The sequence below is a fragment of the Erinaceus europaeus genome, chromosome 2, assembly GCF_950295315.1.
Source record: "Erinaceus europaeus chromosome 2, mEriEur2.1, whole genome shotgun sequence".
In the NCBI taxonomy this organism is placed as follows: Eukaryota; Metazoa; Chordata; class Mammalia; order Eulipotyphla; family Erinaceidae; genus Erinaceus; species Erinaceus europaeus.
The window spans coordinates 2,377,975-2,405,516 of NC_080163.1; the positions used below are offsets into that span (position 1 = coordinate 2,377,975).

The 27,542-nt window shown below is 44.2% G+C and overlaps 1 protein-coding gene across 1 annotated transcript; it reads left to right on the plus strand.

Moving 5' to 3' along the window:
• The first annotated feature begins 7,222 nt into the window (after positions 1-7,222).
• Positions 7,223-23,964, plus strand: LOC103127437 (sulfotransferase 2A1-like). Its single transcript, XM_060186354.1, has 4 exons — positions 7,223-7,487; positions 8,120-8,325; positions 8,953-9,079; positions 23,912-23,964. The coding sequence occupies exons 1-4, from the start codon at positions 7,223-7,225 to the stop codon at positions 23,962-23,964; spliced, it is 651 nt and encodes a 216-aa protein (XP_060042337.1).
• Positions 23,965-27,542: the final 3,578 nt, after the last annotated feature.

A 27,542-nucleotide genomic window follows, 5' to 3' on the forward strand; every position in this document is an offset into this window, starting at 1 on the left:
CAGGACCCCTAAGTTCCCACCCTCCCACCCGCCCAACACCCTCTCCTCCCCTAAAGTCCTTTGTTTTGCTGCAACACACCAAACCCAACCCAAGTTCTACTTTGTAATTTCCCTTTCTGTCCTTGTTTCCTAAGCTCTTCCTTTGAATGAGACCACCTGGTACTCATTCTTCTCTTTTGGGCTTATGTCATTTAACATGATGGCTGAAGGCACATCTTGCCTTCTTCTGGCTGGCAACGCACAGAAGGTCAAAGAGAGAGAGAAAAGGGCAGCAACAAGTTTTTTTTCCCCCTGGGTACATCTGTTTTATTTTATTTTATTTATTTATTTTATTAGGAGATTTTTTACATTTAACAGTAAATACAATAGTTTGTACATTCCTAACATTTTTTCAATTTTCCACATAACAATATAATCCCCACTATGTCCTCTGTCATCCTTTTTGGACCTGTACCTCCCCCACCCACCCACCCACCCATCCCAGAACCTTTTCCTTTGTTGCAATACACCAAGCAACAAGTTAAGAAAATAGTCATCAAGAAAAAGGCAGGATAAACAGTTAAAAAAAAATAAGAAGAAAGAAAGAAAGGAAGAAAGAAAGAGAAAAGGAAAAAGAAAAGAGCCATTGAGACAGAGGGAGTTAACTGTCAGCAAGGAGTTAACTGTCTCCTGCCAGGCAGGAATGCCTTGTCTTCCAGTGAAGATTGGGTCTGTGGGAAACTGGGTGAAGGATCCTATCAGTAGCCCTCCTGGCATCAGAGAGGGCAGATGTTTAGAGACTAGAAGCTGACTATTAAAGTGTTGCCTTGTTAATGCCTCTTGCCTGGCTGTTGCTACCTTATCTGCCTGTCAAAAGGCTTACATATAAAATAACTGTAGACAGTAATCCCATTGAGTTCCAGCCAAGCGGAGGCAAAGATGCATCATAGATGCTGAGTGGAGGTGGGCAGCTTGGACTGTGCCCCATAGCACCACCAAAACTGGCTGACAGGGACACAGCACACACAGACTTGGAAGGAGTAGGGTAGCATAGGAGGCTGAGAGCTACAACAAATCCACACATATGTCACAGAAATGCATCTCATCACAGGTCTAGGGGCCAGGAGTCCCAAAGCAAAGTTCCTGTGGAGTCATACTGCCCTCACCACCAGGTACCAAAGTTTCAGACTCATCCTGCCAAACTAGTTCAGTTTGAGGATAATAATGTTGTGGAAAATGAAATTCCCAGTTTTCTCTTTTGGGGGGTCCAATACAATTTCTCCTGAAAGAATTACAAGGTAACACACGTGCTAGGCATGCTATTTCCAAATCTACCTTTATTAAGTTATGAGGTAGAAGTCGTGCAGAAGTGAAATTAGAGAGAAGAGAGGGGCTGGGTGGTGGAGCACCTAGCTCAGCACACATTACAATGTGCAAGGACCCAGGTTCAAGCCTCCATTCTCTACCTGCAGGGAGAAAGCTTTGCAAGTGGCGAAGCAGTACTGCAGGTATCCTTATGTCTCTCTCACTCTTTGTTACCTCCCCCTCTCAATTTCTGGTTGTCTCTATTCAATAAATAAACAAATTTTTTTAAATGTTTTGAAGAGAGAGAAGAGAAAGCTTGGGGAGTGACTCCTGAGGGCCCCGGAATGTTTACAATAAGGTCTCTCCATGTGAAAAACCCTCTCCTATTAAACTTTACATATCATACCTGGACCATCCTCCTATTGGCCAGCTGGAAGCTCCAGGTGTGGTTCCCTGCCCAAACTCCCCTTCCCCCCCCCCACCCCACCCCCGTGTGCTTCTTTTGTGCTCAAGTTCCTGCTTTTCTTAGGCTTGTGCAACATCCTTGTGCCTCAATTCCCATATCCCATATGTACAAATGTGGTGCAACAAAGTGGCTGTGCTCTCCAGGGTCTCACTGTACCCTTGTGCTGTCCCCCACAGGATGGTGAATTCGGGACACATACCAAGAGGGACATGTTTAGTGGTGAGACATAAGGGAACAGTGATGGGGGTGGAGTACCCAGGCAGAAGACCAAGAAGTCTTTGGTTCCCCTGTTATCAAAAGACACCGTGCTCTAGATGATCAAATGAATCAAACAGATAACACTCATGAAGCTGCAGAGCGAGCCACACACCCAGTTGTACAAAGGACAAGACTTCTATGTAGCCATCAGAGGGACTGTGTCAGGAGTTGATTGAGTGAATGTGGAGGGCAGCCTGTCAAGCCTCCACCAGGACCCAAGAGATAATAAAGCTCTTGATAAAGGCCCCAGTCCTCACCATAAGTGGGTAGGCACCTCACTCAAGAACCCCTTCTTACTTCTTTGCAGGAGCTTCTCTTCACCTTCCCTTTTGTTTCTTCTTCTCTCCTGGGAGGGATATTCTGCTCCTAATGAACTATCTCTGTAAACCTTTCTCTCTTTTTCCTTAGTTGAACTTGGTGACCATGTGTTGGGGGGAGTAAGACCAAGACAGCCCCCAAGATTCCCCACACATAAAGCCATCAAAGAATTGAAAACATGATTTTCAGGACTTTTAAACTTTATTCAAGAAAACTAAGAACACCCGCATGTTAGAGTTTGTACAGGCAGAGAGAGAGAGACGTGAGAAAGTCATTTACTGACATGTGGACGGCTCACTGTAGCAAAGAAAGAACTGCCATGCCTGTAACACCAGTTTATATAAACTCCCAAGCCCCACTTTCACTTCCTTTATGAGCCACACCCACACCTGTCACCACACCCATATCCCTGTGCAAATATTTCCCTCCCCAATAGTATGGGAAACATGTGTGCCTGGGGAACATGTGTTCCAACATGGTGCATCAGTATCTGTGTTCCCCCAGCTACTTTTTGTTCATTTTCTGACCTCAGCAACCAGATCACAAGAACCAGAGAAATCTCTAACAGCAGGCTGACACTTTGGTGTTTAGTGTGGTGGTTCTTATACATACATGTGGAGATATGAAAACTGTTACAGGGGGACCAACCTGTTCCCCAAATCAAGATGCCAATATTAGTATAGAAATCATTAATTAGAGACAACTACCTTTTAGGGGCTACTCTAAAACCAACAAACACATGAATTAACTGTATGGAGATGGGATTTTTATTGCTTTAAATTAAAGACAGTGGGGTAGGGGTAGATATCATAATGGTTATGCAAGCAGACTTTCATGCTTGAGGCTACACAGTCCCAGGTTCAATCCCCCGCACCGCCATAAACCAGAGCTGGGGGGGAGGCATCTAGGAAACAATGAAAAACACTCAGTAAAGAAATGTTCATGTGGTCCAGGAGATGGTGCAGTGGATAAAGCAGTGGACTTCAAGCATGAAGATCTGAGTTCAATCCCTGGCTGTACATGTACCAGAGTGATATCTGGTTCTCTCTCTCTCTCCTCCTATCCCTCTCACTAATAAATAAATTAAATGTCAAAAAAATAAATATCCATAATGACTGCCTACACACACACACACATACACACACACACTGCCACCACCATCTGCAGTCACTGTTTCTCCCCTCACTGTCTCAGCCCTCAGGCATCCTCAGTTCAGCTCAGCTCCAAGGTCTCAGTTCCAACTGTATCCCCTTATCCAGCTCCTCCTTCATGCTGCTACTTCCTCTGCTCTTTCTACCTGTATCCTGGTATTTATGACCCAGTCTAAGGTCCTCTCCTGTCCAGTCATTTACCTCACATTCTTCCTTTGGGGGAGGGGCACTTTTCCCTTTGTTGCTTGGTACCAAGAATTCTGGAAAATACAGTTTTTCTATATCAAGTTCCATGCCCCAATTTTCTATGAGCATGAGGCAAAGGTAAAAGGCTAATAGTGATCTATAACAAAACTACAACCCTGAACCCCAATTTCATATTCCACACCCCTGTTAAATCAGTTTTTTTAAGTTTGTTTTTATGAAACGGGGACACTGACAAGACCATAGGATAAGAGGGGTACATTTCCACACAATTCCCACCACCAGAACTCTGTATCCCATCTCCTCCCCTGATAGCTTTCCTATTCTGTATCCCTCTGGGAGTATGGACACAGGGTCATTATGGGGTGCAGAAGGTGGAAGATCTGGCTTCTGTAATTGTTTCCCCACTGAACATGGACATTGGCAGGTTGATCCATATTTCAGCCTGTCTCTCTCTTTCCCTGGTGGGGCAAGGATCTGGGTAGGTGGGGCTCCAGGACACATTGGTGGGGCTGTCTGCCCAGTGAAGTCAGGTTGGCATCATGGTATCATCTGGAACCTGGTGGCTGAAAAAGAGCCAAGATAGAAAGCAGAAGAAATTATTGACTAATCATGAACCTAAAGGCTGGAATATTGCAGATGAAGATTTGGGGGTCTCTGTTTTGGAAAAAGCTAGTAGGTCTGTTTTAGGTCTATTCCAAGGGGCCCACGACTTAACTAGTTTTTGCCTGCTCCTGACATCTAATATAGAGGTGACCTAAGCTATTGTCTGGGGGGATAGTGTAAATCACTTTCTTTTAAGTAGCATCCTACCCTGAGGTTCATGGCATCCGGGTTGAGGTCTAAGGTAAGGTCTGGCTTTGTGTCTCTCGATGCAGCCTGGGACTCCTCTTGGGTGGCCGATACTTCTTGGGATTCTCCGCCACCATATTCATAGCCCAGGAAGGTCTTGGACTGGGCAGTTTTCTGTCGGTGTCCTAAGCAAATTGCCTGGCGTTTGCTTGCACAGTTTCCTCCATGGTGCAAAGGTATAAACCAGTGTTTGCTTGAAAGTTGTCTCCTCCTGGTGTGACCCACTGGAATTCTGCTGAGTCACTCCTGGAGCAGAAATCAGAATATTCTAAATCATAATATTAGCTTATCAGAGGAAAGGCACCATGGTGTCATCTGGAACTTGGTGGCTGAGAAAGAATAAAGATATAAAGAAGAACAAATTGTTAAATAATCAAGAACATAAAGGCAAGAACAGAGAAAATGATTTTTAGAGTCTCCATTCTGGAAAAAGCTGGTAGGTCTATTTTAGGCATATTCCAAGAGGTCCATGACTTTACCAGTTTTTGCCTGAACTTGACAGCTAATATGCAGGTGGACCAAAGATATTATCTGGGGAGATGGTGTCATAGTTGGAGAAAGGACTAGAAAATCATATCAGAGAAGAGAGGAATTATGGCTGGGTTTCTCTCTCTCCTACCTGGAAGGGAGCTCAACAGGTGCTCCTCCTATTCTCTCGGCACCATGAGTTCCAGTTGCAGCAAAGGAAAGAATGTCATCTTTGCTCAGAGATAAGCCACGTTCTATTGTGCACATTAAGCACTGGTTTTTTGTTTTGTTTTGTCTTTTCATGTACTTGTTTGTTTGTTTCTCTTTTTGTAGAGCCAGGGCATCATGCATGCATGATTTCAGTGCTCCTGAGTCAACATTTTCATTTTGATGGATGCATGGACAGAGACACATAAAGAGAAACAAAGAGAGAAAGAGCAAGACCCCATTCATCAGAGCTTCAGCTAGTGCTATGGACCCTCAATATGAGTAAGGGCTCTAAGTGTCTGTGTGTGCTTCTGAGACACATTCCCTGCTGAGTAAACTCTCTCTCTCTGATCCTAGGTCCCAGGCCATTATTATTTTTTTTCTGCTCTTCTATCTTTGAACTCTTGGGTTGTTTCCCTATTACAACAATGTCAATATTGTTGTAGTAGACATCAGTGTGCATCTATCTTTTCAGCTTTGTGATCACTATTCTTTGGCTAGATCCCTAAAGAGACCAGAAGCCAAGCTAGGGGCCCATGTTCTCAGGGTCCAAACCCTAGTAGACTCTGGCTGCATTCCTGAGGGGAGAGGGTAAGGCTTGACTGAGAACCCAACCCACCAGCTGGAGTCACACACAACCTTCTGGTGTGCGGGGACCTCAGCGTGTAGAGACTGGAAGGGAGCCCTGATGTGGGGAGGAGGGAGATTCTGAGGGGCAAATGCAGGGGAGAGGAGAAATGGCTACACGCTGAAAAGCAGATGGGCAAGCCCACTCTCTGTGCTCAGGCCAAGGATGGCCTCCCCTCCTCACAGCTCCAGTGCAGATGTCACATGTGTTTTCTGCAGCACCTAAAAGGAGAGTAGAGCTGGAGAGAAAAGGTCAAAGGTTTCTCATCTCTGTCAGGTGGTGAATCCCAGGGTCAAGGCTGCACCCTCGGGGTGAACAAACCCTGGACTCTGAAGGCTGACCCTCCTCCACAGACCACGCACACACCATTCTGCATTTTCTTCTTTTCTTTGTTTTAATATTTTATTCATTTATTACTCAAAATAGAATAGAGATCAAAAATGACAAGGAAAATTGGCACAGAGAGAGAGAGAGAGAGAGAGAGAGAGAGACCTGCTGCCACTCCTGAAAGCTTGTGAAGCTTTTTCCCACCTTAACCACAAGTGAGGAGGGGCTTGAACCTGGGTCGTAGAGCACTCTGCTATGTGTACTCCACTAGTCCAGTTGTTTTTATTTGTTTGTTTTCCATAAATTTGTTAAGTGTTTTTTCTTTTTGATAGGACAGAGAATTTGAGAAGAGGTGGGCAATAGACAAAAAGAAAGACAGACACCTGCAGACTTGCTTCACAGCTCATGAAGCCTTCTCCCTGCAGGCAAGGCACAGGAATTTGAACACGTGTCCTTGCATATGATAATCATTGCACTCAAGTGCAATGAACCGTCACCTATTCCCTCCTTGTTCGTTGTTAACTCACACTATTTGGTGAAAAATAATGAGTTACAAGACTGAACATGAGAAATGGAAGCAAGAAGGAAGAAATGGAATAGCATCAAACTAAAAAGCTTCCACACATGAAAAGCAAACTAAGGGGTCAGGAGGTGGTGCACCAGTTAAGCACACAGATTACCATACACAAGGACCTGGGTTCAAGCCCCAGTCCCCACATGCATGGAGAGAAGCAAACTAAGGGATCAGGAGGTGGTGCACCAGTTAAGCACACAGATTACCGTGCACAAGGACCCGGGTTCAAGCCCCAGTCCCCACATGCATGGAGAGAAGCTTTACAGTTTGATGTAGTACTATAGATGTCTCTCTTTCTCTCTCCCTCTATATCACCTCCTTTCCTCTCACTTCTCCCTGTCCTATTAAATAAAATAAATGAATATTTTTAAAGTAAGGAAGGAAAGTCACTTTCATAGCTCACGGTCTGCACAGAATCATCAGCCTGGAACCTCTTTCTGGAAGGTTCATATTCCTTTATCAGCTGATCCACCCAACACCCCACCATGCCCCCAAAAAGAGAAAAATCCTGGCAGAGTGAAGGGTCACTCTTGTCTATAAAAGCTGAGCCTCCACCTGTCCTTGTGACTCCTAGCAGTGGCTGCTGCCAGAGGTCCTGGTTCAAGTCCAAAGAGCATCAGGTCAGGCAAGTTCACATGGCCGGAAGAGATCCCATTACTAAGTTTCTATCACCTAAATACCTGACTGGAGAGTGGAGGGATTTTGTCTTCAAGGAGGATGACATCCTTGCACTGACTTACCTCAAGTCAGGTAAGGGGGCAGAACAGAGAAGAAACAGGCCATCAAGGGGAGTATCTCTGTCATCAGATCATGTCTGTGAAATTTGGGGGTGGGTGGGGAGCATGGAGTTCTACCTTGATGATAGTCACACTCAGAGAAAGGCTGGAGCTGGGCAGAAATGTCATAAGAACTGCAGAGGACATGGCGGGGGGGGGGGATCAGAGGAACTGGGGACCCCCAGCAGTGAGTCTAAACCTGATTCCCATGTTTGTACAGAGAGGGAGGAGGACATCCAGAAAAGCCAGAGGAAAGAACAGAGAAGAGGACGTAGGAGTTGGTGCACCTGCTTGAGCCCACACATGACCACGTCCAAGGGCAAACGCTGCAGGGTTCTTCCTGCAAGAGGGGTCTAGAGAGTCAGCCCCAAGAGTACAGACAGCAGGATGGGGGCTGCCAGGAGGCTGAAGGTGGATGCAGGGAACTGGAGGGGGACTGATTCATGAGGGCAAAGTTGAAATTGAATAGACCTGGCATTAATGTAACAAACTCTCTCTCTCTCTCTCTCCCCTGAGATCCACCCATGAAAATGAGAGGTATTGTTAGGCTCAAAAAGTCTTCACTCAGACCCAAAGCTGTGAGCCCCATATATCCTTCTCATCTAAGGACATACTGGATGATTGAAATTCTCTCCCTGATCCACACCAAGAGAGATCCCAAGTGGATCCAATCTGTGCCCATTTGGGAACGCTCGCCCTGGATAGAGACCAATCTTTTGTACGAATTCTTAGAGGGAAGAGAAGGTCGTCTCATCAGCTCCCACCTCCTGATCCAGCTCCTCCCCAAGTCTCTCTTCACTTCCAAAGCCAAGGTCAGTGCTCTGTGGTCAAGGTCTGTGTGGCCAGTGGTTTACAGACTGCAGTGTGTCTGGGACTCACCAGGTGGCTTGGTGAAACCCAGTCTCTTTGGAAGAGAGAGGGAGGAAAATGTCTCTGTGGGCCTGAGACTCTGCATTTTTGGTGTCAGCTTGCACACCTGAAGACAGATATCCCCAGGAGCAGCAATGGTCTCACCAGACTCTTGGACACCCCTGTTACGAATCCAGCCAGAGTCTGGGGCAGGACTGTGCACTATACAGCTGCCTTTGTAGCATGAAGAAGCAGCAGTCTGAGTGGATGGAAGTGGGGGGCTGCCCTCAGGGGAGGAGGGAGCCCCAAAACCAGCCTGGCCCTCAGGAGAATCAGCCCTTTCAGACACAGCACAGGGACCTGGGCTCTCAGCTGTGTGCTGGGCATCAGCAAGCACAGTGTCTCCTGTGACGGAGACCCACAGATGTGCTGATCCCCAAATGTTCCATTCCCTCACAGTCAGAATGCTACACCCGTGAAACTTCATTCAGCGCTATAACCTCTATGACTGCAGCGTCCATGCCTTCTCCAGAAAGAAGAATGGGATGGAGTTCACTGATTTTTCACTATCCCACTTTTTCCCATTTTAGATAATTCATCTCATCAGAGATCCCAGAGATGTCCTGGTGTTTGGATACTTTCTCTCAAAAACATGTCCTTATTTTGATCCAGCAGCATCACTGCAAGCACATTTTGAGCAGTTCCTGCAAGGAAACAGTGAGTGGGCAGGACATGGAGCTGGGCTACAGAGACTCCTGACAACCCTGGGCCACAGTCTTCCTGGCTGCCCCACTTCTCACATCCCTTGGGCAGAACACTCAGTGCCAGGAGCCACAGCTTCTCAGAGCACTGCCTGTCCTACAGAGCAGCAGAGCCTAGAACCCTGTCAGCTGCCTCTGCCCTCTGTGGCCCACCCTGAGTCTGCAGGCCTGCCCAGGACCACAGGGATCATCCACGCTCCCACCTGCTTCTCAATGCCTCCCAAGGAAGCCCTCAGGTTAGAGATACATACATCCTTATGATAGAGTCCCAGTAGAGCACACATGTTGCAGTGCACAAAGATTTGTATTCAAGCTGCCAGCTGCAGGGGAGATTTTTCACAAGAAGTGAAGCAGAGCTGCAATTCTGTGTGTGTGTGTGTGTGTGTGTGTGTGTGTGTCCTCTGATGTATCTCACTTCCTTCTCAACTTCACTCTGTCTCACTCCAATACACAAAACATTTTTATATTTTTAACTTTTTCAACTTTTTAAAAATTTTATTTATAAAATGGAAACACTGACAAGACCATTAGGGTAAGAGAGGCACAACTCCACACAATTCCCACCACCGGAACTCTGTATCCCATCCTCCCCCCTGATAGCTTTCCTATTCTTTAACCCTCTGGGAGTATGGACCCAGGGTCATTATGAGGTGCAGAAGGTGGAATGTCTGGCTTCTGTAATTGCTTCCCCATGAAGATGGGCATTGACAGGTTGATCCATATTCCAACCTGTCTCTCTCTTTCCCTAATGGGGCAGGGCTCTGGGGAAGCAGGACTCCAGGACACATTGGTGGGATTATCTGCCCAGGGAAGTCCAGTTGGCATCATGCTGGCATCTGGAACCTGGTGGCTGAAAAAGAGTTAATATATAAAGTCAAACAAGTTGTTGACTAATCATGAACCTAAAGGCTGGAATATTGCAGATGAATATTTGGGGTCTCCATGTGGGAAATAGTAAGTCTATTTTAGGTGTATTCTAAGGGTCCCATGACTTTACTAGTTTTTGCCTGAGCTTGACCTCTGATCTGCAGGTGAACCCAAGTTATTGTCTGGGGAGATGATATCATGGTTGGAAAAAGGGCTAGAAAGTTGGATCAGAAAAGATAGTAGCGGGAGTCAGGTGGTAGCACAGTGGGTTAAGCGCACGTGGCGCAAAGCACAAGGACTGGTGGAAGGATCCCAGTTTGAGCCTCCAGCTCTCCACCTGCAAAGGAGTCCCTTCACAGGCGGTGAAGCAGGTCTGCAGGTCTCTTTCTCTCCCCCTCTCTGTCTTCCCCTCCTCTCTCCATTTCTCTCTGTCCTATCCAACAATAAAAACAGCAATAATTACAACAACAACAACAAAAAAAACACCAAGGGCAACAAAAGGGAATAAATAAATATTTTTTAAAATTTTAAAAAAAGAAAAGATAGTAGCTTCCAAGTATGAGAAAAGTGTCTAAATATTGTTGACTGTAAACCCAATCAATTTGATCTGGGACACATAGTCACCATAGGAGTCTATGTAACTTCTGCATCCCTCTAGGTCTGAGCTCACATTCTGTGGTCATGAGTAGGAATGTTCCAAGTTGTACCAATTTCAGGCCCTATCTTCCTCAGGTGGTAGATAGAGTATATTATGCACCCTATTATTGTTCATCCTCATTGAGGATGGAACTTTCGGAAAGCAAACTGGCGTCTGTTCAGTGATCTTACGAACAAATCTATTCCTGCAATTCCAATTAACTCTATCCCCTCTGAAGATTCCTACAGGCGCTTCCGCCAAGCCATCTTCAAAGCAGCTTCCCAAGCCATTCCTCGTGGGAGACGTGCTAACTATATGCCTTGTCTTGATGCTGAATGCGAGCAACTACTAAAGCAGTATGATGAGTCGGGTGACCCAGATGTGGCCTACCATCTCATTGCCTCCCTGGATGCAGCACACCAAGCCCGCTGGCAACAACTCACAGAAATTCTGAACTTCACCCACTCAAGTAGGAAGGCCTGGAAGCTTCTTCATAGCCTGGGTGCCCGTAGCCAATCCTCTACCGTCTCCCATCCTCCCGTATCTCCAAACTCAGTGGCCAGTCACCTAACTCAAGTTGGACGTGCTAAGATTGACCCAGTCTGAAAAAGAGAAATTTCCCATGAGTGGTCACCCCACTTCCGTTTATCTTGTCCATCTCCAAAACTCTCTCCCTTTACACTGTCTGAACTGGAAGATGCTTTGAAGAGGGTTAAACCGGGAACGGCTGCTGGCTATGATAACATCACCCCAGAACTCATTCTTAACTTGGGCCCCGAGGCAAAGAAGTGGCTCACTACATTCCTGTCCCACATCTTGGAATCTGAATCTATGCCCAAAATTTGGTGTCGTGCAAAGAAATAGCAGTTTTGAAACCAAAGAAAGACCCAACACTGGCCGCCAGCTATAGACCAATTTCTCTCCTCTCCATGTGTTACAAACTCCTTGAGAGGCTGCTTCTGTCACGAATTTCTCCTCTTACAGTGAAATTCCTATCACCCGCCCAAGCTGGTTTCTGCCCAGGAAGATCTACCTGCGAACAAGTCCTGGCCCTCTCAACTTATATTGAAAATGGATTCCAGAAGAATTTAAAGATGGGTGCTGTCTTTGTTGATCTCACAGAAGCCTATGACACGGTCTGGCACCATGGCCTCCTAGTCAAGATCTCAAGATGCCTGCCTTCATGGGTGGCCAACACTATATTGTTTCTTCTCCAAAACAGAAGATTCCGGGTGCATCTGGGTGACAAGTCTAGCAGATGGAGACTTGTCTCAAGTGGCCTCCCCCAGGGCTCTGTTCTGGCTCCTACACTATTTAATATTTACATCAATGACCTTCCAGAAACTTCTTCAAGGAAGTTCATCTACACCGATGATATCTGCTGTGCAACTCAGGCATCCAAGTTTGACATCCTCAAGGAAACATTCACGAAAGACATGTCTCTGATATCTGATTACTGTAAAAAATGGCGACTAATCCCTAGCACTGCAAAAAAGGTATCATCTGTTTTCCATCTACATCATGCCTCGGCCTCGCGTGAGCTTAATGTGCAGCTTGATGATACGAGAATCCGGCATGAAGCCCAGCCAGTCTATCTTGGCGTTACTCTCGATTTCACTCTGTCATTTCACGAACATCTCATAAAAACTGCAGCAAAGGTGGGTGCGAGGAATAACATCATTGCAAGACTGGCCAGCTCCTCATGGGGCGCGAGCGCTTCCACACTACGATCATCATCTCTGGCATTATGCTATTCCACTGCAGAATACTGTGCCCCAGTATGGTTTCGTAGCCCCCATGTCCACTTGGTCGATTCCAAATTATATTCCTCCATGAGAATCATTTCTGGAACCATCCGTTCCACCCCGGTTCCATGGCTGCCAGTTCTTAGCAACATTGCCCCGCCAGATATTCGTCGGGATGCAGCATCATCTAAGTTCATTTCCCTCGCCTACACTCGACCGGACCTGCCAACATATGCGAATATCTTCGCCCACCCTGTTCAACGCTTGATGTCTCGTCATCCAATCTGGTCTCCTATGCCTACACTGAACTTCTCTGTTCCAGACTCTTGGAAACAGAGTTGGCAGTCAGCTGAGGTAAAGAACAAACACCTCATCACAGACCCCCTGCAAGCGTCAACCCGGCTTTGACCTAGCACGTTATGATTGGGCCCTCCTCAATCGCTATCGAACAGGCCATGGCCAGTCCGCCGCTATGTTCCATCGCTGGGGAGCCAGAGACAACCCAAACTGCCCCTGCGGCTACAGACAGACTATGACCCACATAGTCAATGACTGCCACCTCTCCAGATTCAAAGGAGGTCTCGAAACTTTACATCAGGCTCAACCTGACGCTATTGACTGGCTACGGAAGAAGGGCAAACGCTAGAAGAAGATTGAGGGCAAGGTCCTATGGGTCCCTGGGAGTGACGTCTGAACCAAGTCTCTAGATTCCTCGTAGCTGTTGCCCACTGTTCTCTCATCTTTCTATGTGTCAGGTCGGTGAATAAAATTACTTACTTCAGGTGGGAGCATGGACTTCTCAAATCCATGCATGTTTGGTAGCTTTGAAAACTATTATAATGGATTTGATCCAGCAAACTGCACTGCCCAGCTGACTTAGGACAAACAGTGAGACCAGGAGACACTTGGGAGAATGAGGAATGTGCTTATTGCAGGCAGCTTGGACTGGGATCATTCCCTGAAGCACCTGAACCCCATGTGTGGCGGAAACAGACTTTCATCTGTAGCAGTATACTCATGGAGTCTGGCTGGCAAGTGGTTTTCAGCTTGCTGTTAGCTGTTGGGATGGATACTTTGAATTTCCTGAGTGACTTTCACCTTCCCTGACCGAGTTTATAGAGGCAGCAGCTATGTTTCTCCTCTCCTGACTCTTCTGTGCCTGCCACCTCAGATTCCTCATTCATTTTTCTTTCTTCCTTCCCAAACTTATCCTTCCTTGCTTCCTTCCTTCCTTCAAACACAAGAATTTTTGATGGGACTCTGCACTTGCACAATTGCACTGCCCACAGCAGACAAAACTTTTGGCAGACAGTGAGAGAGAAGATATGAGATACAGAATGGTTGAAGATGATGAGTGAGGGATACCATAGCCCTGCTCTGGAAGGAACAGGAAAAAAAGAAAGAAAGAAAGAAAGAAAGAAAGAAAGAAAGAAAGAAAGAAAGAAAGAAAGAAGACGGAGAAGGGGGAGAAAGAAAAGGAGAAGTAAAAGGAGAGGAAGAGGAGGAGGAGAAGGGAGGGGAGGATGAAGAAGAGGAAGATGAAAAGGAAGAAATTCATGAGAACATAATGGTGTGAGGCTTGCATCTGGTGGTCTTTCTGTGGGGCATCTGACCTCCTCCCTGAAGGACAGGGATGCTCTCAGTTTTCCATTCATACATAGACTAATTAGTCTTGGGACTGATACACACACGCACATGCACACACACGCACTCAGTGAAAGCTTTCCTTTCACTAGGATTTCACCAGCAGAGATATTATGTTGGAAAGCATAGAGGCCCTGGGTAGCATGTGGGAATAAGTTAAAAATTAAAGTGAGAGACTGTGTGTGGCACACTCAGTTGAATTCACATGTTGCAATGCACAAGGACTCCGACTCAAGCCCAAGGACCTCATCTTCAGGGGAAGAAGCATCAGTGGTGAAGCAGTGCTTAGGTCTCTCTCTCTCTCTCCTTCTCTCTCTCTCTCTCTCTCCCTCCTCTCTCTCTCTCCCACCTTCTATTTCAGCTTCTCTGTGTCTCTATCCAATAAAGTAATAAGTAAATAAAATATTTTTAATGAAAATGTGTGTGGAATCAAAGAACTCTGGTGCTCAGTGCAATGTGGAACTATACTTCCACATTTTACAATTTTATAATTTTTTATTTTTTTATTTATTATCTTTATTTATTGGATAGAGACAGCTAGAAATCAAGAGGGAGGGGTGATAGAGAGGGAGAGAGAGAGACAGTCACCTGCAGCCCTGCTTCACCACTTGTAAAGCTTTCCCCCTGCAGGTGGGGACCAGGGGTTCGAATCCGGGTCCTTGAGCATTGTATTACATGCGCTCAACAAGGTGTGCCACCACCCGGCCCCTAATTTTATAGTTTTATAATCCAATAAAAGTAATTTTTATGGAGTCAGGCAGTAGCACCGCAGGTTAAGCGCAGGTGGCGCAAAGTGCAGGGACCGGCTCAAGGATCCCAGTTTGAGCCCCGGCTCCCCACCTGCAGGGGAGTCGCTTCACAAGTGGTGAAGCAGGTCTGCAGGTGTCTATCTTTCTCTCCCCCTCTCTGTCTTCCCTTCCTCTCTCCATTTCTCTCTATCTTATTTAACAATGACATAAATAACAACAGTAATAGCTACAATAACAATAAAAAACAAGGGCAACAAAAGGGAAAATAAATGTAAAACTTTTTAATAATAATTTTTAATATTTTATTGATTGAGATTAATAGTTGCTTACAAAATTGTAAAATTACATAATATAGTTCTGCAAAGCACCCATCACCAATGTTCTGAGTACCCAGCCTCTCACCTCCCAAAGATAATAGATAACAGGTAAACATAATAGTTCTCAGTATCCTAGAAACAATTTGTTTACTTCTGGGGTGTGTGAGTGTGTGGGTGTGTTTGCAAGCTCATGTGTATCAATTCTTTATATTCCACATGACTGAATCTCTTATTTTAATGTGAGAGATAGAGAGAAAAATATGAAGAGAGAAAGGTAGGGGAGACGCCAGAGCATAGAAAGTCAATAGTGTTTATTTGGTGAAGCAGTTCTGGGGACACAGTAGGATGGAATGGGAGATACAGACATTGCCTGTGAACCCCCATCCTCACCCCTACAGAGCAGAGCCCCACCCACCCCATCAACAATCCCCCCCCAACCTGGACTGTGGGATGTGAACCCACACAGACACCCAGTCACACATACAAAGTCCACATGCTTTTCCTCAAGTTACCCAATTCAAGAGCCATCCTGAAAAGGCCATAACCTCAGTGTGCATATTAAGCCCCACAAAATGCCCCATCAGCAGTCAAAAACCCCACTCAGAAATCAAACACACAACAAACAAGAAGGCTGGAGATGAGGGAGGGGAGTCTGTTTCTCCATTCCCCAGCACTTGCCTGATTCTTCCTCATGAACATGACTAACCCTCTTTCTCCTTCTTTTTTACCTCCTCCTCCCCTTCCCCATCCTCCTCCTTCTCCTCCTCTTCCTAGTCTGCCTCTTCACCCTCACTCACAGTATTTCCAGACCTTGTTCCTATTGTAATTCTTGGTCAGGGAGCACCACATGCTCCTTCCAGGGCCTGTCTACCATGCACTCCAAGGAGATCTGGTTTCTGAACCAGAAGGCAAACACTTGCGTAATCTGCAGAGAAGAAAAAATATGATCCCCATAAGGAATCTTCTGAGCCTTTGGGGTCCCAGGTTTCTCTTTATGTCTCTTTCTCTCATTGAAACAAAATAAGTACAGCCTTAAAATAATAATAATAATAACAATAACAATAATGTGTACATGCTAGGGAGATAATATAGTGATTATGCAAAAACATCTCATGCGGGTGTCCGGCGGTAGTGCAGCGGGTTAAGCGCACGTGGCGGGAAGCGCAGGGACCTGCATAAGGATCCCGATTCAAGCCCCCGGCTCCCCACCTGCAGGGGAGTCACTTCACAGGCGGTGAAGCAGGTCTGCAGGTGTCTTTCTCTCCCCCTCTCTGTCTTCCGCTCCTCTCTCTATTTCTCTCTGCCCTATCTAACAACGACGACAATAATAATAACTACAATAACAATAAAAAAGGACAACAAAAGGTAAAATAAATAAATTTTTTAAAAAATTTTTTTAAAACTATCTCATGTTCTGGGAGACTCAGAATTCAGGGGCAGGAATTTGGGTCTTCCTAGGCCAACATTTTCATTTTGATAGACACATGGAGAGAGTGACAGGGAAGGATGACCGAGCTTCCCTGAGAAGAGTGGGGTAGTTCCTACCATTGTTACTCTACAGTAAGGGCAAGGTCCTGGAGAGACCCCCACGAGCACTTATGATGATCCTCCTGATGAAAGTGACCAGTGATGATGAAGAGAGGTATCTATTATAGATCTAGGCCCATCATATTTGTGTGGGAATCCATGGATTCCCTAACCAGGGCCCCAGATGATGGAGTAGGTTTTGGTATTGGCCAAAAAAGACCATCATTAAGTGAGCCAGTCTCTTGCACTTATCCAACTTTTGTAACCCTTCCTTTGTCTGAGTAGCTTAGACTTTCTCACAGTTGTTTAAACGTCATATGTGATTTGTTGTACCCAATAAGAATTAGGTTTATGGGATCTGTCTTCTTTTGGCCTTTCTACTAGATTGTCAAACTAATCTGGTCAAAGTCTGATTGGTTAGAGATTTTATGACATCTTCTTTAGGCACTTCTACTAGGATCTCAGGCTTATTAGGTCTAAGTCTAATCACAGAGGACTATTAATCACTTTTACTTTGAGTTATATAATTGCCCCCTTGCTTATGGGTACATGCACACCTGTACCCAGCACCCTAAGCCACATCCTGTATCTAGTATCTGTAAATTTGTTAGATAATGTGCCATCTAAAATGGAGCTAGGTAGTCTCATGTGTTAGGAAAGATTGAACCAGACTAGGGGAGTTGGGAAGCTGATATCTCAGTCTTGCTGTCTCTGATGAGAATCTGCAGTAACCTGTCAGTAGAAGCATAATGTGGCATGGCAACACTGGGAGTGTTGATTTGTGGAAATCAACAGAGACAGCATGACAGTATAAAGAATAAGAAAGAAGAACCATCAAGAAATATGGGAATAATCCTAGAGGTTCCAAGACTAGGAGAAATGAGGATCTTGAATAAAATGGGAAGAGTTCCTTGTAGTCTTTGAAAGAGTTTAAAATGGCAGTAGTTTGTTATTATTACAACTAAGTTAGTTGGGGCTTTGGTTTTCTATGAAAATCCAGTGCTTAGCATCTACAGCATCTACTTGATCTCACTAGGCTTTGTGCTCTTCAGGGATATTTGGTAATCACTGACTCTTAGATATTCACAGGGCCATGTCATTTTGATCTATCCAGCATAAGTTTGTAGGAAACTTAGATATTAAAAAAACTATATATACAGATATATTTTTAGAACTGTCAGTCAATGTGCAGGACGCCAGTATGCCGGGCTAGCTTCGCAGTGGGAGACAGATGACCAGAGACCCATGGCTGAGCAGAGAGCAGTATTTCTTTATTCACAAGCAAATGGTTCAAAAAACTAATCTAATCTAGTCACAACCCAATTTTGTCTTGCCTCTCTCTCTCCTCTGGCGGAAGAGTCAGGAACCCAGGAAGTATATAGGATAGGGGGTGGGGAGAAGCAAAAAGCACAAAAAGGCAAGGACTAAACCAAAACCTCCCGGAGGCAGGGGGAGTGAGACCAAACCAATGTAACAGAATGATCATGTAAATAGACCATAACATCAAGCAATGTAACAGAAGGAATCCCAGAAGCAGAACTAGAAGCATACCAACATAGAACTCCTTGGACAATTTAAATCCAGCATCAGAATTTGATCATCTTACAATTCTGAAGCATTAAATACTAATGTTGTAATTAAAATAAAAGGGACTTGGCTGTAAGGAACATAAAGGATTTGACTATGGGGCGGCTGGGACTGGGTTAAAACAATCAAAGCTTTATTGTGATGGTACAGCAGTATGGAATACTATTATTTTAGGTACAGCAAAATAAACAATAAGTCAACAGGCCTGAGATAAACTAGTCAGGTAAGTCCATGAATTTGTTGCCCAAAGTTCAGCCCCGTTTGTTCATGTTATTCCAGTCAGCAGTAGTATGGCTGGTCCTGGGAAGTCTCAGTGGGGGTCACCATCTGCCACAGAAGGAGCTGAGAAATCAGGAGTAAGGAAAGGACAGGACCATCAGAAAGGCTAATTACCAAGGTTTAAATTCACGTGTGTCCAAGCCCCAGGGAGAAGCTGCCATCCCGGCAACCATTCCTCCCTCTGGAATCCACACCAGCCACTTCCAGATGCCCGACCAGAAGGCGATGAACAGGGGCTAGGAACCTAAAAGACCTGGAATGAAAGAGACACGAGACATGAAAGAACGACAGCAAGACAAGTTTCTGATCAAGCTGCAAAATTTTATTGTGTTCACAGGCATTATAAGGCTTTGGGGAAGGAAAGGGAATGCTGGGGGGGGGAGCAAACTTCAAAGCAGAATGTTCCTTGCAACAAATGGCCAAAACCATGTTTGTTACCACAACTGTGTGTTGACTCACTTGATTACTGATAAATGGTTTACCTGAGGGGAAATGGCCTGCCCAGGGGGGAATTAACACTTGTCTCGAGGGCTTCCATTGTTTCAAAGCTTATCATCTATCAAGCAGAGAAATGGCTCCTGGCATATCCTCCCTTTGTTATAATTTAAATTGAGACAGGAAATTGGGGGTGAGGAGTGGAGACCCTAACAGCAGTTTTGGTGGGCATAACCAGAGGGGCGAATTATTGACCCGATTCCTCCCGCGTGGTGAGTGCAAAACCAACCTTCCAGCATCTTATAAGGCTCTCAGTGTCTTTGGGGGGAGGGGAGGCAGAGCCACAGTTTCTAGGGAAACAATTTTTGTTGCTGACACCAACCTCCATGCAAATCAGGTTTGCTTCACGGGGGACTCAGAGGCGGATGATAGTGTCCTCCCCTGCAGTGCTTTGCCTTGCACCCCTTACTGGTGTCCTTGCCCTGCCAAGGCTGGATGTCTTGATGCATAATTCTGAGTTTTATGCCATCTGAAAAGGGGGTCTGTCATCTTCAGGTTCAGCCAGGCCTCTGTCAGCCAAATCAAGTCTGTGATAATGTATTTGCAAAGGTTTTGATGCCAAGGAGTCAATCTCCATATTATAAAATCAGTAATCTTATTAAAAATAAAGGATCCTAAGGTAACCATTAACAAAAGACTAATAAGGGGCTCTGTAGTGACTCAAGACTATTTGTGGTGGAGTCTATAACCTGTTGTAATTTGTCAGAAAATTCATGGGAGGAATATATAGAGTGTCCTAGCATGCCACCAGCAAGTCTAAGGGAAGCAGTTAGTGGATGTGATGTCCAGGGGAAGAAACACAGCACGTCTGGTCTTCTGGTCAGCACCAACTGATGAAATTTTTCTTCTTCATAGAGGGTCAGCTGTGGAACAAGCAAAACTAGGAGGCAAGGATCAGGTAGAGAAGAATTGACATGAAAATATAAGATGGTGTTGTACCAAAACACAGAGGAGGTACATACACATTAGAAGTCAAGGTGAGGTTCCTTGAACATCGAGGAATATTTTGAGAAAAGTGAGCAGTCAATAAGCATACAAAGATGAAGTCAACAGTGGTAGGTCAGCAGAAAGAGAAGACTTGGATAGGCTGGTGAGGTTAGCTGGAGTATATACTGCCATGGCGTCCTTTGTGGTAAGGACTTGCCAACAGGGACTCTGTGGGTTTTGTAAGAGCAATAATGTCATCCACCATAATAAAAGGAAAACAAACATGGACATCCAGTGTTGAAAAAAGAGGAAAAGAATATGTCTCTGTGACTGGAAAAGTGGGTGGTTTTGTCAATGAGATACAATAAATGGACAATTAGAATTTTTGTAAATATTAAGAAGGTTTAGTATGTTACTTCATTGACACTTTAGCCAACTGAATACTGGGAGGTGCATTCCCCTTCTTTTTATTAATTAAGCTTAAGGGTTTTAGTTTTTCTTGTTTGAGCTGTAGCCCACATAAATTTAGAAAAAATACCAACTGAGAAAGAAAAAAGTGTTTTTGTTTACTAAACATGGGCAGGTGAACAACATCAATCTGTCAGAGAGCATTGGCTTTTATCAATGGAGATTAATCTTAAAAATCTGAATAGCAAGATCTTAATTAAACAATGCAGGAGCCAGTAAAGTGCTCTCACTATGGCAGGTCAAGTGTTAAAATTTTAAGAGGCTTGTAAAAAAATGAGAAAAATTTTAGGATATGAGTGACTTTAGGAGTCATCACACACCCATAAATAAAAAATTAAAAATGTTAGTTTTAAATCTTACCATATGAGCAGTCAGTTCTTCATGTGCAGATGTACCTATAATTATTTACTTAGGGAGAGAACTTGTACCAACTTAATTGACGATCTAATGGTTAAAATTGGCTTGAGTTCTTTCATATGATTTTAGAAGGCTCTTTATTAGAATATACCAATATGCTATAGAAAGTCAATACCTAATGTGTTGACATGATAAAATGTTTACCATTTTTTAGCATTATTTTAAACTGATTAGACAGTTTAAGTACAATACTATAACTTTAGTTTACTAAGATCTTTACTCATCACAAGGCTATCATGAGTAAGCATAGATATAAAACTCTTAATAGATTTTGTTCCTTAGAACTCTAATATGGCAACTTAAAAGGCTAAAATAAACCTCATAGCTTAAATGTTCAAAATATTAATTTTGTTAAATCAGGATTTTCCAAAACAAATCTATCAGACCAAAAACACCATTTATTACCTTAATTTATCAAGAATAAACCTCTGGCAGTGTCTTAAAACAAACCAGATAATTTTTAAAACCAGAAAGATATAAAGAGGAAAACCAGAGCAAAAGCCTCTGGCATGTAAATAATTAACATAACTATTGTGTTATCTTTTACTAACCCAAGCCAGTCTTTAAAACAATTTTAAGTAAAATGTTAAATTTTGTTTGTTAGGATCTTTGTTTATCACAAAGCTATCACACCCTTAGGGGAGCTATGAACAAGGTGGGTACACAACTTAATCTTTCACTTTGATTTGGATAGGTAACTTAAAAAGCTAAAATAAACCTTATAGCTGAAATGTTAAAATAAATTTTTACTGTTAACATTTCTTTTAGATGACCATTTTACACTAAATAATTTTGTTGAATCACATCGTTGAATAAAAATTTTTTATTCAACAGGAATATGTTTAACCCTTTTTTTCCTGGAAAGGCCACTGCTCTACACTGACTGGGTTATTAGAAAGCCAGTTCAAGGATGGAATTAACAAATTAACAAACAGTGGCAGTTGGTATTGGGGTGCTGGTAATATTTACAATTCTCACAAGAGTGAGAGAGACTGTAGAGGCATTTTACCATGCCTAGAGATCTCAGAAAATCTTTTAACTAATGAATTGATGCTGATATTAGCTATCAGAAGGACGAAACTGTCCTATATTTTACTTTGGTAAAGGTGTGCCAACTCTATGAGTCGGGATCTTTAAAACCACATTTAGCTTAACTAAATCTTATTTAAAACTTAAAACAAACTTTAGTTACTTAGGGGTTAACACACATTAATGAAAACAAGGTTAGCACAGACTTAAAACATACATTCTTGGTGAAAAGAAAAAATTTTCTCTTTGAAAAACCGCTTTGGTTTTTGGGTTCCTAACTCACAGACTATCTACCCCCCCAGGAGGGGTCTTAGTGGCTAGGGAATGATTGACTGGAGTCTTTGCCAATCTGTGGAGCAGGAGCTCTGTGCCATGATTGGCTGTGTGGGCAGAACAGGCGGGCTTAGTTTACCACCTCCGCACAGAGAAAAGTCTTTGAAAATTTTTTTTTGGGGGGCTAAGGTACATTTTACAATTTTAAAGAAATAAATCATTAAATTTCTATCAAAAGTGTGTACTGGTTCTCTGATTAATAACTTTTAAGTTAAAGAGAACGTCTTGTTTGATTGATTTCATGAGGGAGATTAAAGGGAGGAGGACACCAATCAGGATTGTAGTATTTGGCAGCCTCTTTTTCTAGCAAAGCCTCATCCTCCATGGGAAGTGCTTCAGGAGAGGGGGGTTTTTGTAAAACTGGATAGAGGCGGGGGAAAGAATGCTGGGTTTCATTCTCCTGTGAATTGGCAATAGGAGGGTCAATAAAGGGAACTTTAGTAAGTGAGGTGGAACCTGTAGGGAGGGGAACAGGGCTTTTACTTTCATCGGGTGCTGGGAGGCTTTTATTTTGACTGGGTACTGGGGGATCAAGATCAATAATCACAGAAGGGCATGGGGATGGGATGGGGACTTTGTCCTGGACAGCAGACTAGAAAGTTGCCGGAGGACCTTTTCACCCTCTGTAATAAGGTTTTTAATATCAGGGTGATTATTATAAATTTTAAGATATCATTAATTAAATTCCAGTAACAAAAGGCAGAAACAGGTACACATTCAGGACCAAAAGACTGATAGTGATCATTAAGACAATCACCAATTCTCCTCCAATGCTTCTCATCTATAGTGCCTTCCTGGGGGAACCAGGGACAAATATTTCCAATATAATCTAAAAACATCTTTAATTCTTTCTTTTTAACCCTAGTTCCTCGTGTCTTGAGTGACTCCTTGAGTCCTTTAATGAATAAATCTTGTTTGCTAAATTCATGTCCCATGGTTTTGCTTACTTCAGCCGCTGTGACACTCTCCTCCAGATGTGACTCACGGTCGGGTATTTCCGTGGCCATCTCTGCGAGTCTTTGAGTTACCCCCTCGGCCGCGATGAATCGGTGAATTCGGGTAGGCCTACCCCCTCGATCAGTGGAGTTCCTAGGTCCAGAAAGCTTCTTCGCCCCACGTCCAGGCTCCAGAATGCCCCTACCAGCAGGGCGGTGAACAGGGGCTAGGAACCTAAAAGACCTGGAATGAAAGGGACACAAGACATGAAAGAACGACAGCAAGACAAGTTTCTGATCAAGCTGCAAAATTTTATTGTGTTCACAGGCATTATAAGGCTTTGGGGAAGGAGAAGGAATGCTGGAGAGGGGGAGGGGGAGCAATCTTCAAAGCAGAATGTTCCTTGCAACAAATGGCTGAAACCATGTTTGTTACCACAACTGTGTGTTGACTCACTTGATTACTGATAAATGGTTTACCTGAGGCGAAATGGCCTGCCCAGGGGGGAATTAACACTTGTCTCGAGGGCTTCCATTGTTTCAAAGCTTATCATCTATCAAGCAGAGAAATGGCTCCTGGCATCCAGACACCTCCTTGGCTCCAGCATCCACTCACATTGCACACTCTGGCAAAGAAAGCCAGACTTCCAGCCACTTGCAAGTTACTTCAGTCTGTCAGGCTGAGGCTAGCTCCAGCCAGTTACATTCCAATTCCATGCTATGACACAACATACTATCACTAAAAAAATATTTATACTCAGAACAATGATCTAGGCAGTTAGACCACTTGAAGTATTAAATCAATTACCCTTCTGACATGTTAAATTCATAGAGATTTATGACATTATAAGCCAATATGATTATAATTTCACACCTTCCCACTGAAGGTGTGTAAATAGTGCCCCCACCCCCAGCCCTCCTAGATAACCACTAGTTTTCCACAGTCTAGATAGGAGGTGGCTTTTTCTTTGTTTGTTTGTTTCAAGTTCATGTGTTCAACTGTGTAAATTCCGCATGTGAGCAAAACCATCCTGTCGTTTCCTGTACCTCCTCACTTACTTCACTAAGCATAATCTTCTCCAGTGCCAGCCACTGAAGTCATATATTTTGTTATCTGATCTTCCAGCCTTGGACTCCTGAGCTGTTTCCATATTTCAGCACTATCAATAGTGTTGTAATAGACATCAGTGTGCATCTGTCTTTTCAGAGTTGTCATCACTGCTCTTTGGATAGATCCCTAAAAAGACCAAGAGGCCAAGCAATGGGCCATAATGATGGTTCTCTGAGTTCAAACTGCATTCCTGAGGGGAGAGGGTCAGGCTTGACTGAGAACCTGGCCCAGCAGCTGGGGAAACACACAACCTCCTGGTGTGCGGGGACCTCAGTGTGTGGTGACAAGAGGGGAGCTCTGATGTGGGGAGGAGGGAGATTCTGAGGGGCAAGTACAGGGGAGAGGAGAACTGGCTGCACCCTGCAGAGCAGAGGGGCAATCCCACTCTGTGCTCAGGCCAAGGCTGAGCTCCACCCCCCCTCCCCATATTCCCTGCAGATGTCAAGTGTGTTTCCTGGGGTAACTAGATCTTCTTCCAGGGGTATGTGACAGAGCTGGAAAGAAAAGGCCAGAGGTTCCTTTCTGTCAGGCTATCATGCCCGGAATTAAGGCGGTGCCCTCAGTCAAGCAAATCCTGGGCTCTAGAGGCTGACCCTCCTCCACAGACCACACCACACCATTGTGTTTTCTCATTGGAATCTTTGTTTTAGTTATTATTTTGCTTTAATATTTTATTTATTATTTTGAATAGAGAAGGAAGGTGGAGATGGAGAGTGAGAGAGACAGAGAGACACCTGTGCACTGCTTCACCATTTGTGAAGCTTTCCACTTGCAAGTGGGAACCGTGTGCTTGAAACCGGGTCCTTACACATTGTAACATGTATGCCACCACCCAGGCCCCATTTCCTCTGATTCTTAGTTTGTGTTTTCTTTTGTTTATGATAGGACAGATGAAATTGAAAGTGGTAGAAAGACTGATAGAAAGACAAATACCTGCAGACTTGCTTCACTGCCCTGGAAGCCTTATCCCTTCAGGCAGTGCACAAGGATTTCAATCCATGTCCTTGCATATGCAATCTTTGCACTCAGCTAGGTGCACCACCACACATATCATTTGTTTGTTTGTTTTGATTGTCAACTCATTCTAGTTATTGGGAAATAATGATTCACAAGACAGAACATGTGAAATGGAAACAAGAAGGAAGAAATGGACAGGCTCAAACTAAAAAGCTTCTACACATGAAAAGCAAACTAAGGGGCCAGGATGTGGCACATCCACTTATGCACACAGATTACCATGCACAAGGGCACAGGTTCAAACCCCAGACCCCACCTGCATAAGGAGAAGCTTTACAGCATGAAGCAGAACTGCAGGTGTTTCTGTCTCTCTTCCTATCACCTCATACTCTCTATCTTTCTCTCTTTCCTACCTCAGAGTCTGCTCAGGATCATGTCTTGAGCCTCTGTGTGGAAATTTCAAACTCCTATATCAGCTATCAATCCCTCACCCTACCATGTCTCCAAAAGAAATCCTGGCAGAGGGAAAGGTCATTCTCACCTATAAATGCTGTCCTTGTGACTTCCAGCAGTGGCTGCTGCCAGAGCTTCTGGTTCAGGTCCAGAGAGCATCATGTCAAATGAGTACACATGACTGGAAGGGATCCCATTACTAAGAAAAGTGCTGACACCTAAATTCCTTGACTAGAGAGTGGAGGGATTTTGTGTTCAAGGAAAATGACGTCCTGACACTGCCTTACCCTAGGTAAAGTAAGGGGACAGGGCAGAGAGGGAGACAGGCCGTCAAGGGAAGCATTTATGTCATCAGAATGTGCGTGTGACGTTATGGGGGAACATGGAGTTGTATGCTGATGACAGTCACACTCAGAGAAAGGCTGGAGCTGGGCAGAGACGTAAGAATTTTAGAAAGGAGGGGTGTCAAAGTTCTTCAGGGAGGCCCCAGCTGTGAGTGCTTACCCAGAAAAGGGGGACAACTCTTGTTTCCCCAACATTAAAAAGTTCATCACACATTGTCTCAACAAAGAATCGAGGAGAGAGCATGATTTTCAGGAATTTTAAATTTTATTTGGGAAAATTGAGAACATTCCCATATTAGAACATAAAGGACAGGGAGAGGGAAAGAGAGAGAAAGAGGGGGAGGGAGAGAGACAGAGAAACAGAGAGAGAGAGAGAGTAAAAAGCCAAGTTACCACTTACATGATGATCCAGACAGAGAAAGAGAGAAACTCACAGATCTAGCTTTTAAAACTGAAGCCCTGCCTCCACCTTTCCCAGACACATCTTTCACCACTCCCATTTTCTGGGTGGTACCCTCCAGTACCTCCTGTGCCTCAGCAGATGGAGGAGGACAGCCAGAAAAACCACAGGAAAGAACTGAGAGGAGGGGGGCAGGAGTTGGTGCACCTGCTTGAGCCCACATATAACCATGGGTCAGGTTTAAGAATGTATCCCCACCTGCAGGAGAAAATTCACAAGTACTGAAGGAGGTCTGCAGGTGTATTTCCTTCTCTTTCCTTATCTATCTCCCTTTCTCTACTCAATTTTTCTTGAGTTCTGTCAAATAAAAGGAAAAAAGAAAAAGAAAAAAAAAGGTAGCCACCAAATGTGCACAACGAGCTCCAACAATAACCCTGGTAGAAATTAAATATATTTATAAACATACAAATAAGTAAAGTGTGTGTGTGTGTGTGTGTGTGTGTAGGAGTATTATATAAAAAGATGGATTTGACTATGGTAATCTTATCACAAGAAAGGTCAATGTCCCATTTTGCCATTTAAATACCTGCAATTTATACTAGTCACTGGAAACAATTGAGCACAGGGCAGGAATGAAATGTCACACATACAGACAAAAAAAGATAGATTTCCATTTTGGGGGGGAAGATGAAAATAATTGTTTCAGAGGGATTTGGTAGGAAAGGATCTTTGCAGACCAAGGGATTGATAGGGACAATAGCAGCTGTTGTAGAAGCTGGAAATTCAAGAAATGCAGTGATGACCCAGCTGTGTGTGCCAATATCCTGCAAGAGGAGGAGGGGGGAGAGGGAGTCACACTCATGTGAAGCTGAGAACACTAGAAGTGGCCCTGGTGGTACAGAGTCAGGAATAATGGCTACCTGTGGAAAGGACTTCAACTAACAGCTACAAGGGAGAACCAGGGACAGTCCACTGACAGATGAGGAGGCAACAACATACCCTAGGTGTGGTGTGCAGAAGGGAATAGTATTCAGTTTCTGGTGCTCATGTGAGGTGGCTCCAACTGGGGGGATAAGCCTCCGACCCTCCCTCACCAGTTCTAGTGACTGCATGATATAGAAAGAGGAATCAGGAGATATTCTGGTATGAACATCTGTTTATTTGGAGATGGGTACAGGATTTTATACTGAGTTAAACA

Bases quoted from the DNA above. Each gene is read 5' to 3' on its own strand.
- LOC103127437 (XM_060186354.1), top strand. From the start codon at position 7,223: ATGCCCCCAAAAAGAGAAAAATCCTGGCAGAGTGAAGGGTCACTCTTG. The intron at 8,326-8,952 runs GTCAGTGCTCTG...TTCCCATTTTAG, and splicing joins TCTTCACTTCCAAAGCCAAG to ATAATTCATCTCATCAGAGA. The intron at 9,080-23,911 runs GTGAGTGGGCAG...TTAAATTCATAG, and splicing joins GCAGTTCCTGCAAGGAAACA to AGATTTATGACATTATAAGC.